This window comes from Diadema setosum, chromosome 22, assembly GCF_964275005.1.
Source record: "Diadema setosum chromosome 22, eeDiaSeto1, whole genome shotgun sequence".
NCBI lineage: Eukaryota > Metazoa > Echinodermata > Echinoidea > Diadematoida > Diadematidae > Diadema > Diadema setosum.
Window position 1 is genome coordinate 29,786,630 of NC_092706.1, and position 12,464 is coordinate 29,799,093.

The 12,464-nt window shown below is 38.6% G+C and overlaps 1 protein-coding gene across 1 annotated transcript; it reads right to left on the minus strand.

The window, feature by feature from the left end:
* Nucleotides 1-414: 414 nt before the first annotated feature.
* Nucleotides 415-10,388, minus strand: LOC140245292 (uncharacterized). Its single transcript, XM_072324877.1, has 4 exons — nucleotides 10,322-10,388; nucleotides 4,770-5,177; nucleotides 2,584-2,825; nucleotides 415-2,019 (listed from the first exon to the last, which is right to left on the minus strand). Exons 1-4 carry the CDS (start codon nucleotides 10,386-10,388, stop codon nucleotides 415-417), a joined length of 2,322 nt encoding a protein of 773 aa, XP_072180978.1.
* Between the last annotated feature and the right edge of the window lie 2,076 nt (nucleotides 10,389-12,464).

The window sequence follows — 12,464 nt, forward strand, 5'->3', positions numbered from 1 at the left end:
GTGCTCTTCTAACCTCTTTAGTTGTTTCACAGCGCTTTACACTACATCTTCTGCAGCGCAACTACCTATATACACACACTCTTTGTATATGTTTATTCTTTATTTTTTAATGAAAAAAAAGTGTAACCAGAAGCACCTTAAGAAATTGTCATCTGACTGAACTAACCTTTAACAGTCAAAGGTCAATTTGCTCGCAGTGAGTAATATTGTTACGGCCATGAAAAAAACAATCATGTGAATAACATTTATGATACACGTCGAATGTTTTAAATGGCTAGACCAGAAATTTAGATTTCTTGCGGAAGGTGATTTCAAATGATGAATGTATCTGCAATCACCTGTGATCGGGCAAAATATTTTCTGTGATCAGTTTCATGGATGCTGAAAACTTCATTTGAGTTACAGGCATATGAACTAGCTCGATGTGGATCTAAGTGTTTCAAATTTTTGAACGATTGCGGCTGTTTTCCCCTGTCGGTACGATGGTGATTCGGGAGACGTTGTGTCATCGAAATCTGAGTCCTCTTCCGATGGAGAATGCCTATTTGTGACTCCACCAAAGTAAATGTGATGTACTGTCGTAGACTCATCATTCTTTCCGTTAACATAGTCCGGATTGATAGAAGAATTTGTTATTGGTGATGAGCTCATAGACGACTTATTCCTAAGTTTGATTGCAGGCAGGTGCGCGGGTGCCTCAAAGTCTCCTGGAGTGTCCATTGGGGGCGCCGATGGCTCGATGGAGTTAGGAGATGGTGTTTGCTCTCTGAGATGGTGCGAAGTTGCGTCGTCGTAAAAAGATTCGTGGGTAATGGTAGGAATCCCTTCGTGACACTGATTCGTAAACTTCCATTTACCAAAGTAGATGTGTTGTATTTTATGCCCATTCGGATTCCCGTTGCTAGGTAACGATTCAAGCGAGGAGGGCGGAGTTACGTACTCTCCAGAAGTTTGTAACTCCTGAACGTCTCCAAGAGCTTCAAAATAATCTTCAACTGAAAGTTTGATATCTGATTTTGCTTCATCATAAATGCACTCTGCGGGAACCGAAGGAGCTGAGATTGCCCTGAGCTGGTTGAAACCAACTCCCCGGAAATAGGTATGAGTGATTTTTGACCTTTTCTTGTTCTCCCCCAGAGGAGGTTGTCCGAAGGGAGAAAAATCTGAATGAGTAAAGCGTGTTACATTCGTCTGCTCTCTTGTTGGTGTTGTCTCGATTAAAGATTGAACAGACCCTATCAGGTCGGGAAGATGGCGGGGCTGTGCCATGCTATCAGGGCATAATCTTCTTGGTTCACATGGCACTCTGTAGCATGGATTCAAGGCTTCTATGGCTCTTCCCTGGTCCGTGGCGTTTTGAGAGAGCGTATCATTCTTTTCGGAATGCATATCCAAATACACATTTTTTGACGATGGTGTATTCCCGAAATCTTTCTTTGTCTCTTTGTTGGGAAAGGAATAAACGGGACATACATCCTCGACTCCTGCTTTTCCGTCACCGCAGCGGAGAGCGACATAGAAGTCAATATCAGGATCCCTTCGATGGCCCTCATCCTGCACTGAGATATCATCGGACATTGGGCTTGTCTGACTTGCCGTAATAATTCTGTCACAATTTTTCGTGTGCAATGGACACACCATGGGCTCTGGTCCATGAGGGCTCATCGAAGAACAATCGAAACCCGGGAAATAGGAATGCCGTACTTTTCCCGTCACTGCTGGTCCATCAGCTACGCCGATTTCGTTATCAGAGTAAGCTCCTGATGTCAAGGAGTCGTTTACTTCGGGATATTGAGTCTGAACTTGCGATCCGGTCAATAGATTCTCGGAACTTCCAGAGGGAAGGGAACCCTGCGGTTGATTCATCACGAACGGACTCCTTGTCTGTGACGACATAATCGAATGTTCTGACCCTGTAGCCATCCCTCTTTCTAAAGGAGTGGATGGCCCCTTAGAGCGAGAGTCAGACAGGTCTTCGGTTGAATCATGGAGAATCATAGATCCGCTGGAAAAACTTGTCTGTGGAAAAAAGCGGGAAGCAAAAAAATGAGATCATTAACACAAAATATCATTTCGAAAGTTTCTTGTTTGGTCCTAACCTTTAAAGGGATGGTATGGTTTTGGTTAAGATGGGACTTCAGGTTTCCAATTGTTTTGAGAGATAAAGAGCATAAATAATTCTGAGGGGAATTCAAACATTATCTGATGAAAATCTTTTTTGAAATGGCTTTGATATCCAAAATAAAGCGATGCCAAAAGAAATGTGACCCATGTTGCATTAGGCTTGCTTTGTTTTATTTTTTGTTTTTTGTTTTGTTTTTGGATATCTCAACAAAACCAATTTTCATTATATGAACTTTGAATTCCTCTTAGAATTGTGTAGTCTTTAACATTTCATAAAGCAATTTCTAAGTACCTTGCACAAAGTTAAAAGCTGGATCCTTATTACAGCCAATGACTCTACCATCCTTTTAACCATTAATTAATTTTGCTGTGACAGTATGGGAGGTGATTCCACTGAACCATTACTTAAAATCCCACTGGTTATGATAGGTCTTGCATTTAGAAACACTGTTCACTTACGGAAAAGTTGGAATCTTCGGAAGAAAAGTTGTCACTGAGGTAAGAATTGCTGGATGCTTGTGGTTGCTTGCGTCGATATTTCCTTGTACCACAAACAATCGCCAAGACTTTAAAAGCGGCGAAGATGGCTAGAACAGCAACTACCACCCCTACGATGACGATGCGGAGCGAAGTGGTGTGCCGGACTGGATGGGCTCTCATAGTTTGCATATCCGATACACGTGGATGGCTGGTAGAACTACCTGTTTCAGGAACCAGATGAAGATGTCCAAACGCTGAAAAAAAAAATCGAAGAAAAGGCATAGATACTATACCTAATCGCAACACATCGATTTTGTGACAGAATAAGTACAATGAATAAATTCACCTACCAATGATTGCAGAACTCTTTTCGCTTGTCCTTAATGTTTGATAATAAATACGATTTATGTTTGATTCCTTCCAATCTGGAGGGGAGGAAATATTTAATATCTTCCTGCAATGATTGTTAATCAACCTTCGTGATTGTAGATATGTGTCCTTGTGTGTGCATGTATGTGTGTACTACTCTGTCTGTTTTTTTTTTATCTCTTAGGCAAATTGTCCTGTCTTATTTTGTGCAATCTGATTTTTTCCCCTTTTTTATGAGGGGACTGCAAACTACAAGACCTGCTTTTTAGCAGTTCCCTTCATTTCCAACAATTGTATTTCTGAGTTTACCATAATGGTGTGGCATTTATTTTACATTTCTGTTAATTATTTACCTGTGCTTTTATTACATGTTATTATGTTCATCAGATTGTTGAACTGATTTCGTGCCATTATTTGTGTACGCCAACATTTTCATTTGATTTGTTGGAAATGAAATTAAATCAACTTGAACAACTCAACTAAAACTTGAAATTAAAGTCTAGAAGAGTATATCAGTTTTCCGTCACAGATTTTTTTTTTCATATGATGATACTTTACTATTCATATCCAAACATAATAATAATAATAATATATCAATTTATAAAGCGCAAAACCTATAGACATATATTCTTCTGCGCTGCAAAAACTTCTGATGTGCTTGATAATAACGAACAGTTAAATGAAAAGATGTGTTTTGAGTCGTGATTTAAAAACTACTGTTGGGGATTTCCGGACTTCTAACGGTAGATCATTCCAGAGTTTGGGAGCTGCACAGGCAATTGCTCTGTCTCCCAATGTTACTTTTGTTTTACATGTTGGAATCTGTAAAAGAAGAGTGTCCTTAGAACTGCGCAAATTATGAGTATGTCGATGAGATTTAAACACTAATAATTCGGATATGTAACTGGGGGCTTGACCAATAAGTGACTTATACACAATCAACAAAATCTTAAACAATATTCGTCTACGAATCGGAAGCCAGTGCAAATCTTTCAGAAGAGGAGTAATCCTTGAAAACCTAGGTTTGTTACAAATAAGCCTTGCACAGGAGTTTTGGACTCGCTGCAGGCGCCTAACTTGAGAATCAGGGAGTCCATAAACCCATTACAATAATCCAATTTACTAACAGTACATGCTTGGACAATCATTTTCATACTGTTCTCATCAAAATATTTCCTGATACAATGTACGTCTGAGGTTATAAATCATATGGTATGATGATTTACACACATTTGTGATGTGTGCTTCCATGTTCAGATGCGTGTCAAAACACACTCCAAGATTCCTAACAATGGAAGATGACTTTATGACAGAACTTCTCACCGATATCCCATCAAAAGAAAGTTTGGATATTTGCTTGGATGTGCCAATCAATAACAGTCCAGTCTTACTGTCATTTACCATGAGTTTGTTTAGCAGCATCCATTCACGTACATAATTGACACATATTTCCATGTGAGTGACGCTTTGCTGCTGAGCAAGTGCGTCAGGTGTGAACGACAAACATCACGAAAGATTGTTCATATGAACTGAAAATGCTAATTCCTGAACATGGGGAGTAGATGGCAATTTTGAAGTACTGTAGCTGTGCGCAGCCTGAAACGATGGCCCATTCCACAAAGATTGTGAGGGCCAGAAGGTAGTATCATGCTGAAGCGCAATGCTCTGCTTATCCTTGCTAGGTTATTTACAAGGCACTCGAGGGACCACGTGAATCTCATCCAATTTTTTTTTTTTCTGTTTGGCAACATTATACGTTTACATAGAATATTTATCATAAAATTGTTCACACTCACTTGTAGTTTCGTAGATCTCTGTCGGACTCTGCTGAGAAAAACATGAGGCGCTTGGTTCTACAGTCGCATTACTCTCCGGCAACGCTTCCAAGGAAAACTGAAATCCAGTTTTCTGCTTGGTAGCATCTGCAGTAAATATAATGACGAGGTGGTTCGAGTTCGACTGGAAATGCTTTTTTCCGTGTGAACCAGTCAGCTGACACCATTCCTTGGACCGGAAAGGGACACCGAACTCATTCCCAAAGTATACGATGTCGAACTCATGCTCTATGTAGAGGGACTGGACGGTGAAACGGATTGTGTAAGTGGTCGGAGCTTCCACATACCAGTTACAATACTCGTTGTCGCGATATGAGGTTTTGGTGATGACTTTTTGCGGGTAGCTGTTGTTCAACTTAATGTCCACTTCTGTACCAACAAATGGATGAAAAGATTGTCAGTTTGTGGGTTTTCTTTTTTCAACAGATTCATCGAGTAGGGGAAATTGCGTATGTTTAAGGGGCGGGAGAGGGTCATAACACTCTTCCATGTCGAAAAAACAGGCTGAGAAGATATGGTAGGGACTCTATGCTACCATAACCGTAGTACGCAGAAGGAATGAAGCATATATTCTATTCTTCAGTTTAAGTTACACACAATGCATTTTTAAGCGAAATGAGAAAGATCCAAATTCGAAAAGACCGAATGGTTGACTACTTGGTTTAGCATTTACCGCTTGCCCCATGGTCGTTTTAAGGGGTGTTCTCACGAGCCCGACACCCACAAGTCATATACTGCCCAAGAGTTCGACATCGAAAAAAAGTCCATAAGTCGTACAGCCAGGTATAGTCATACAGCCCATGAGTTTGACATTTAGCAAATACAGTCCCATGAGTCCGACATCAGGCAAACAACGCCCACGAGTTTGACACCAGGCCCCCCCAAAAAAGTCCATGAGGCCAACATTACATCATTGCTTATATAATGTGTCGGTCTTATGGGCCTTGTTTTCTTATAGTGTCGAACTCTTGGACGTTATTTCCTTAGTGTCGAACTCATGGACTGTATGACTCGTGGGCTGTATGATTCGTGGGCTGTATGATTCGTGGGCTGTATGACTCGTGGGCTGTATGACTCGTGGGCTGTATGATTCGTGGGTGTCAAGCTCGTGACGAGCACCCATTTTCCACCGTAGTAAATCAGTCTCAAACAAGTCGCGTGATGTGGCACACAAACCTAAACCACGAGATTATAATAAGATGCTATAGTACGCAGTTTTCAATGAGCTGTAAGACTTCTATACCCCAGACTTTTCAAATATATGAGACAGAAAGGAGGACAAAGGATGGAAGTTAAAAACAATTGAAATGGTAATTTTGTCATGTAGGACCTATCTCATCGTGCCTATACGTGCTGTTATGCAGTAGTAGAAGATTATGACCCTAATGGAGACCTATCCGGTTTTCTAATACAAGTCGATTTCAAGTCAATTTCAAGAACAGGTTTGTAATGACTTTTGATCTACACCTGCTCAGATTGTAAGTGAACTGGCTCATGCGGTAGGACGTACAGTGACTCATACAAACATAATTATACGAATTATATCGAAAGCGTATTATTTGAGAAATGTCTCCTGCTCTTACCTGTTGCCGATTCAAAACTTATATTGATATGGATATCGGGACTACGGTGAGTTGAAATAAGTGGTTGCAAGTAAAGTCGAATCCACGCTCCTGGGCTAATTGATACAACATCACTGGGAAGTTGATCCCCACTGTGAAGATAAAAGATGTAGAGTTAGGGCAAAGTGTTAGGTTTAGCGGGTGCTGTTCCTTATTCCGAAGGTTCGTAATTCCGAAGGTTCGTTAATCCGAAACACACAAATCCCCTATACCTAGGCGTTCGTTAATCCGAAAGTGAAAAAAGGTTCGTTAATCCGAACATTTGTGGCGTTATTCCGAAGGTTCGTTAATCCGAAAATTAAATAGGGTTAGCTATTCCGAAGTCTTCTTTCTCCGAAAATGAAATAGAGTTCGTTGAAATAGGGTTCGTTATTCCGAAGGTCCGTTGATTGGAAAATGAAATAGGGTCCGTATCGAACCTTCGGAATAACGAGCTTTGTTTCATTTTTGGATTAACGAACCTTCGGAATAACGAACCTTATTTCATTTTCGGATTAATGAACCTTTGGAGTAAAAAACCTTATAACATTTTCGGATTAACGAACCTTCCAAAAAACGAATCTTCGGAATAACGAACCTTCGAAATAATGAACCCTATTTCATTTTCGGATTAACGAACCTTCGGAATAACAAACTGTTACAGTTTTAGCACCAAAAAAGCCGTACGTTATTACATATTTGCGATGAATGCAAATAAGTGCTATCAATTACAAGTTTCATACGACGACGACATAGAAAAACGGTTACAGTTCGTTATTCCGAAGGTTCGTTATTTGTTATCAGTAATGATCAACTATATCTTGTGTTTTGTTTATTGATTTTTGAAATAGAATGTGTATCATCTCAATGTCAAATGAAATTAAATATGATGGTATATATGTTCACCGAGTCTCGAATGTAAGACCAGTGCAGGCCCAGTAATCAAATAAAGAATTATCGGCTAAAATCAGTTCCACCACATTACCCAGATTCACCTTATTCGAAAATAATAAGTGCAGTGGAGTTCCAGGCGACAAGGCAGTATTTTCTGCACAAAAAGAAAATCCGCAATATACCCTGCAGATTAAACAGTTGAAGAAAAGAGGTACACCAAAGTCTACTGTCTCTCTTTCTTAAACCGTCTCGAAAAACTCATCACATAAGCACATATTCATCAGTTTAAACGTTACTGGTTACGCATGTCATTTTCTTTTCTTTGTCGATTTCTGACGGAGTTTTATTACTCAGCTTCCTGAGAAGAGGCATTCATTTCTGTCTCTCACTAAGTCGTTTGAGACATCCACTCACCCAAATTTAGCTAGCCGGCTATCCGGGTGAATATCGGAATCCCACAAGTCGCCTATTTCTAGGAAGTCATACCCCTCGGTCAAACTGAACCGGGCAAACTGTATGCGAACTCGATGGCTGTCTGGTACGAAAACTTTCCAGCAGTTGCTTGTCGAAGGAGATATGACCTTTTCTCTTTCATTTTCCCTCAGTCTGGTGTTTTCTACGTATAAGAGAAAGTAAAGCAATGTACTATATATTACCACTCTCATGATGAAGAATGGAGATGATGCATAATATTTCCTTCAAAACTTGATGTTACATTTGTTTTCTTTTCAATATTTAGATGGGTTAGGGATATCCTTTTGAATTGAGTTATATATCATATCATAACTTAAAGTCTGCTCTTTCAGAATCTGTCCATATCTAAAAATTCATGAATGGTAATTTTTTGTTTGTTTTGTGGTGCAGGGTCACATTTATCTTAAGATTGTATATTATATTTACAATAATTAAATTATTTGTGCCCTTACTTCCTATGTCATTTTAAGTTTGAGTTGAAAGAAAATTCTTATTTTACTCCCTTAAGTTTCCCATTTTGATTTTCTTTGAGGTTATAAAGAGATAAAGAGAACATAGACTTATTTTTGCTATTGTATTCATGTCTCTCATTGTGTTAAACTGTACTTTTGTTACCATTCTTATCTTTAAGGGCATTTGCAAATGAAAGACAATATGTCACTTTTTGCATCTTTTACTGTGCCTTGGAGGATAGAAACAAATGAGTTCGCTCATGCGTAAAGTTTCCCTTTATAATGACCTACTAGGTTGATAGCCAATTAATTTGCATTTAATATGGTATATAATACATTGATTTTCATCAAATCTTCTATGAAAATTTTGAACTCGAAAAGGTGTTTATTTTCTTCTTTTTTTTTTCTTTTTTTTTTTTTTTGCTGAGTGTTTATACATACGTGTATGTACGTATTCTGGGCCCTACTTATCTCTGGAAATGCTGCTTTTTCCGTGCGTCCGTGGTAATAGAGCATTCCTTTTTCATTTCTCTCTTTCCACTACCACTTTCTCAGGCCACTATCATTTCAAGAATACATTTAGGGCCTATGACTGTGATCTTATGCATTTTTTCTCTTCATGAACATTCCTTTTTACTGAATGTCGATAATCATCTTCGATAATAAATTTGTGATTTATGTTCACAATGAATAAATTATCCTGTTGTCCGTAATATTGAAAAATGTAGGTTTTTCGGGTCAATTTCATACTTTCGTCATTCCAATTCATTAATGCGCATCAAAATTCACACAGCGCACACACGCGAAGATATTCAGGCAATCAAATTCAGAATCCCAGCGATCAATTTCATTTATGGGAGTTCTATTTCGTTTTCATCGAATCAAATTCACGTTTGGGCGTTCAATTTCCAAATGCAAGAATTGCATTTCCTGCTCATGAATTCAAATTCACGCGATAGTCATGTGATAGTCCCAATGACCTTGTTTGGAGCGTTTAATTTCATTTTTATGCAATCAAATTCCTACTTCGTGCAATCAATTTAACGAGGAAAATGAAGTATAGACTTAAAAAAAAAAGGATACATGACATACACAGCCAATGAAGACTTGCATATTGCGTAATTATGACTATTTAAAGGTTTTACATTGTTCTTTGTTCACGTATTCTTTGTTTTTCATCTTAATAAATCTACACAAGGACAATGTAATTATATTTCTTGATGATACTGCATGGTGTCAACCAACCTTCCGTATTATGCTCGTCTGCAGGCCTATACAGTGCCTAATGCATTTTTAATTGTCTGTTTATTTGTTTGATTTTTCATATATGAAGATGGCTGGATAGCTCATATTCAGCTCTTATAGTTGGTCTTCTTTGGGGTCCATTTGGATGTAATCTTTGCGATGATGAAGTGGGATCTTTTTGATACGTGCATGAGCAGTGACTCTACCACACGTGGGACCTCCAATTCATGTTCTATCCGAGGGACATGTGCCTGTATATTCCGTTTCGTGAAGCCCGAGTTCAAAATTTTCAAGGAACAGGTGGACCTCTACTGCAAATTAAATAATCTTTATCATAAATCACAGTATATTCAAAGCAAAATGAAAAAGACACACATACAGGGCCCCAAATTAACTAAATTCGGGACTACTCTTAAATTGAATGCCGTGATTTGGAACAAGGTTGCCTATTTATGAATTTGAATGACCGATGAGATTTCGTCGCTAGCTTGACATGAAATTGATGCTCATTGGTGAAATGCGTGCTCCTCTCTTAAATTTGAATGCTCCGATAGTTAATTTTGTATACTCCAAAAATGAATTCGAATGACCGGATTTTGAATTTGATTGCTGATTTAGTGCTGCGAGCGTAGTGTGCGTGAATTCGAATGCTTGGAATAGGAACTTGAATGACAAAAGTATGAAATTGACCGGGACAACCTATATTATCAATGATGTTATTTTGTACAAAAGTGTAAAAAAAAAAATATATTATTAATGGTGTTATTTTGAATTGAAATGATGGAGAATAGGAAGTAAAACCAACCAACCAACCAAACAAACAAAACAAAACGAACAAGTTAACTACCTTCGCAGGTTTCTCCTCGAGCCTGCAAGAGGAAGAGCGACGCGATGAATCCAACACATCCCTTCATGTTGATACCACGATTTCTCTCCCTTGCTTAACTGAAAGATGGCGTTTCCAACATATCCTTATCTCTCGTGGTCAGGCATCAATTGATTGATATCCTCCTTCATCATCCTTCATCATCCTTGGCGAGATGCTCTCCAGAGAATCTTGTAGTCAATCTTAACGGGGGCAACATCTCTTGCTAATGAACAATAGTTAAATGTGATGCAAACTAGCTAATATAAATTTTTGATGGCAACTAGCTAATATAAATTTTTGATGGCTCACAGGAAAGTACGGGGCAGGAAATTGCTGGGATCAATCAAAACACCAAAGTTACTTACGCAAATATTCGGAACAGTTTTAGTTTCGAAGTACTCAGAAAATACGTGTAAGGAGGATTAAAGGATGAATCATACATTTTGTACTTCATTTTATACGTTTTTAACTTTCTCTCCATGCATCATACATTTAATTTTGTATAGACGTTGATGACGTGTTGCAAATTAGTTACTCATTCATCCATACATGATGAAGACCTTGAATCATCAGAATGATAACAACAAAATGAAGCGAATCGAACCACACTATCTACATTGATGTGCACTGAAAATAGTTAGATTTCATTCTCTATGTCGGTCAAAGAAAGCATACAGTGTCATCAGCTCTGAAAATATTTGCTGTATAAGATGTGTTTTTTGTTATTATATCAAAGACACATGATGTCATCCGGTAAAATTTAAAATCTGTAATTGAGCCTGTCAACTTCAAAGCCTTGCATCATCATACACACTGTGGTACTCTTTTCTGGGTCATCCTACAAACCATACACCCACGAGTCATACGGCCCATGAGTCTAGTCTAGTGACACTAGTCACAAAGGCCCAGGAGTCCGACAGTAGACAAACGAGACACACGAGTCTCACACTGCCAAAAAACAAAAACAAAACAAAACAAAACAAAACAAAAACTAGATCAGACGTCCTTAGGACAGGATACATATATGATATAAGTTTGAAATTGATAGTTGAAGGAATTTTTGAGTTAACCTCTGCACAAGTTTTGATGAGAAAGAAAGAAAAAAATAAAGAAAGAATCAGTACTGATACAGAAGGTGATCCGAGAGGATACTCGGATCACCTAAAAAAATGCCTAAGAGACCGTCGGACTTGTATAGGCTTGTTTTTGCCTTGTGTCGCACTCATGAGCCCTATTTGCCTTATACAGTATTCGTGTCGGGCTCGTGGGCTGTATGACTCGTGAGCTAGTCGTGACTACTGGGCTGTATAATTCGTGGGTGTCGGACTCGTGACGAGCGTCCCTCTTTTCTGCGCCATACACCAGAAGCATTAGAAGAAAGTAGGTGATGTTCACTGTAGGGGTAAACGGTTAAGGCAAAGAAAGAGGGATAGCGCCTGGGTGGCAGGAAATGGCCGCAATACAATGAATGTATTCTTCACGTAAAGGGGAAGTCCAGTCGATTTTCATAATGTCACATGATGAATGATGATGATGAAACAGCATTTATATAGCGCCATTTATCTGTAGAAACATTCAGAGGCGCCTGCTATATCATGTAGCAGGCCTACATAAATCGATTGCTTCATGGTATTGTATAGATTTGTGAAATTTATTGCGGTCCTTGAGCAGACATGGCAGATAAGCCAAACTCAAAACAAATGACACTAAATAAGGATGGTGACTATATAGAGGCTCACATATTTCAAAAATGTGAGCCTACTACTCTGAAATCTCAAAACAAACCACGCTGCATAAGAACTATGACATAAGATGCTCACATATTTCAGAAATTTAGCATTGTAATTCATTACAATACCGCTTGATTAACAAAGCCACCTATGTAAAATTTATGGATGCTTTTATCTTTTGTTCTGCTTCCTTGAGCCCCAACTCATACATTATTATGGTGAGGCTGCCATGTCACCATCCTTGTTCATCGAGATTTGTTATAAATTTTGAAAACATTTTTATTCCCCATTCCAATCACTATAAGTTTTAAACTCTGTACCCAGTAAAACAAATTAATTGTGGAAAGCAAGATATTATCTAAAGGGGTGAAAGTTCAGGTGTGAGTTTCTTC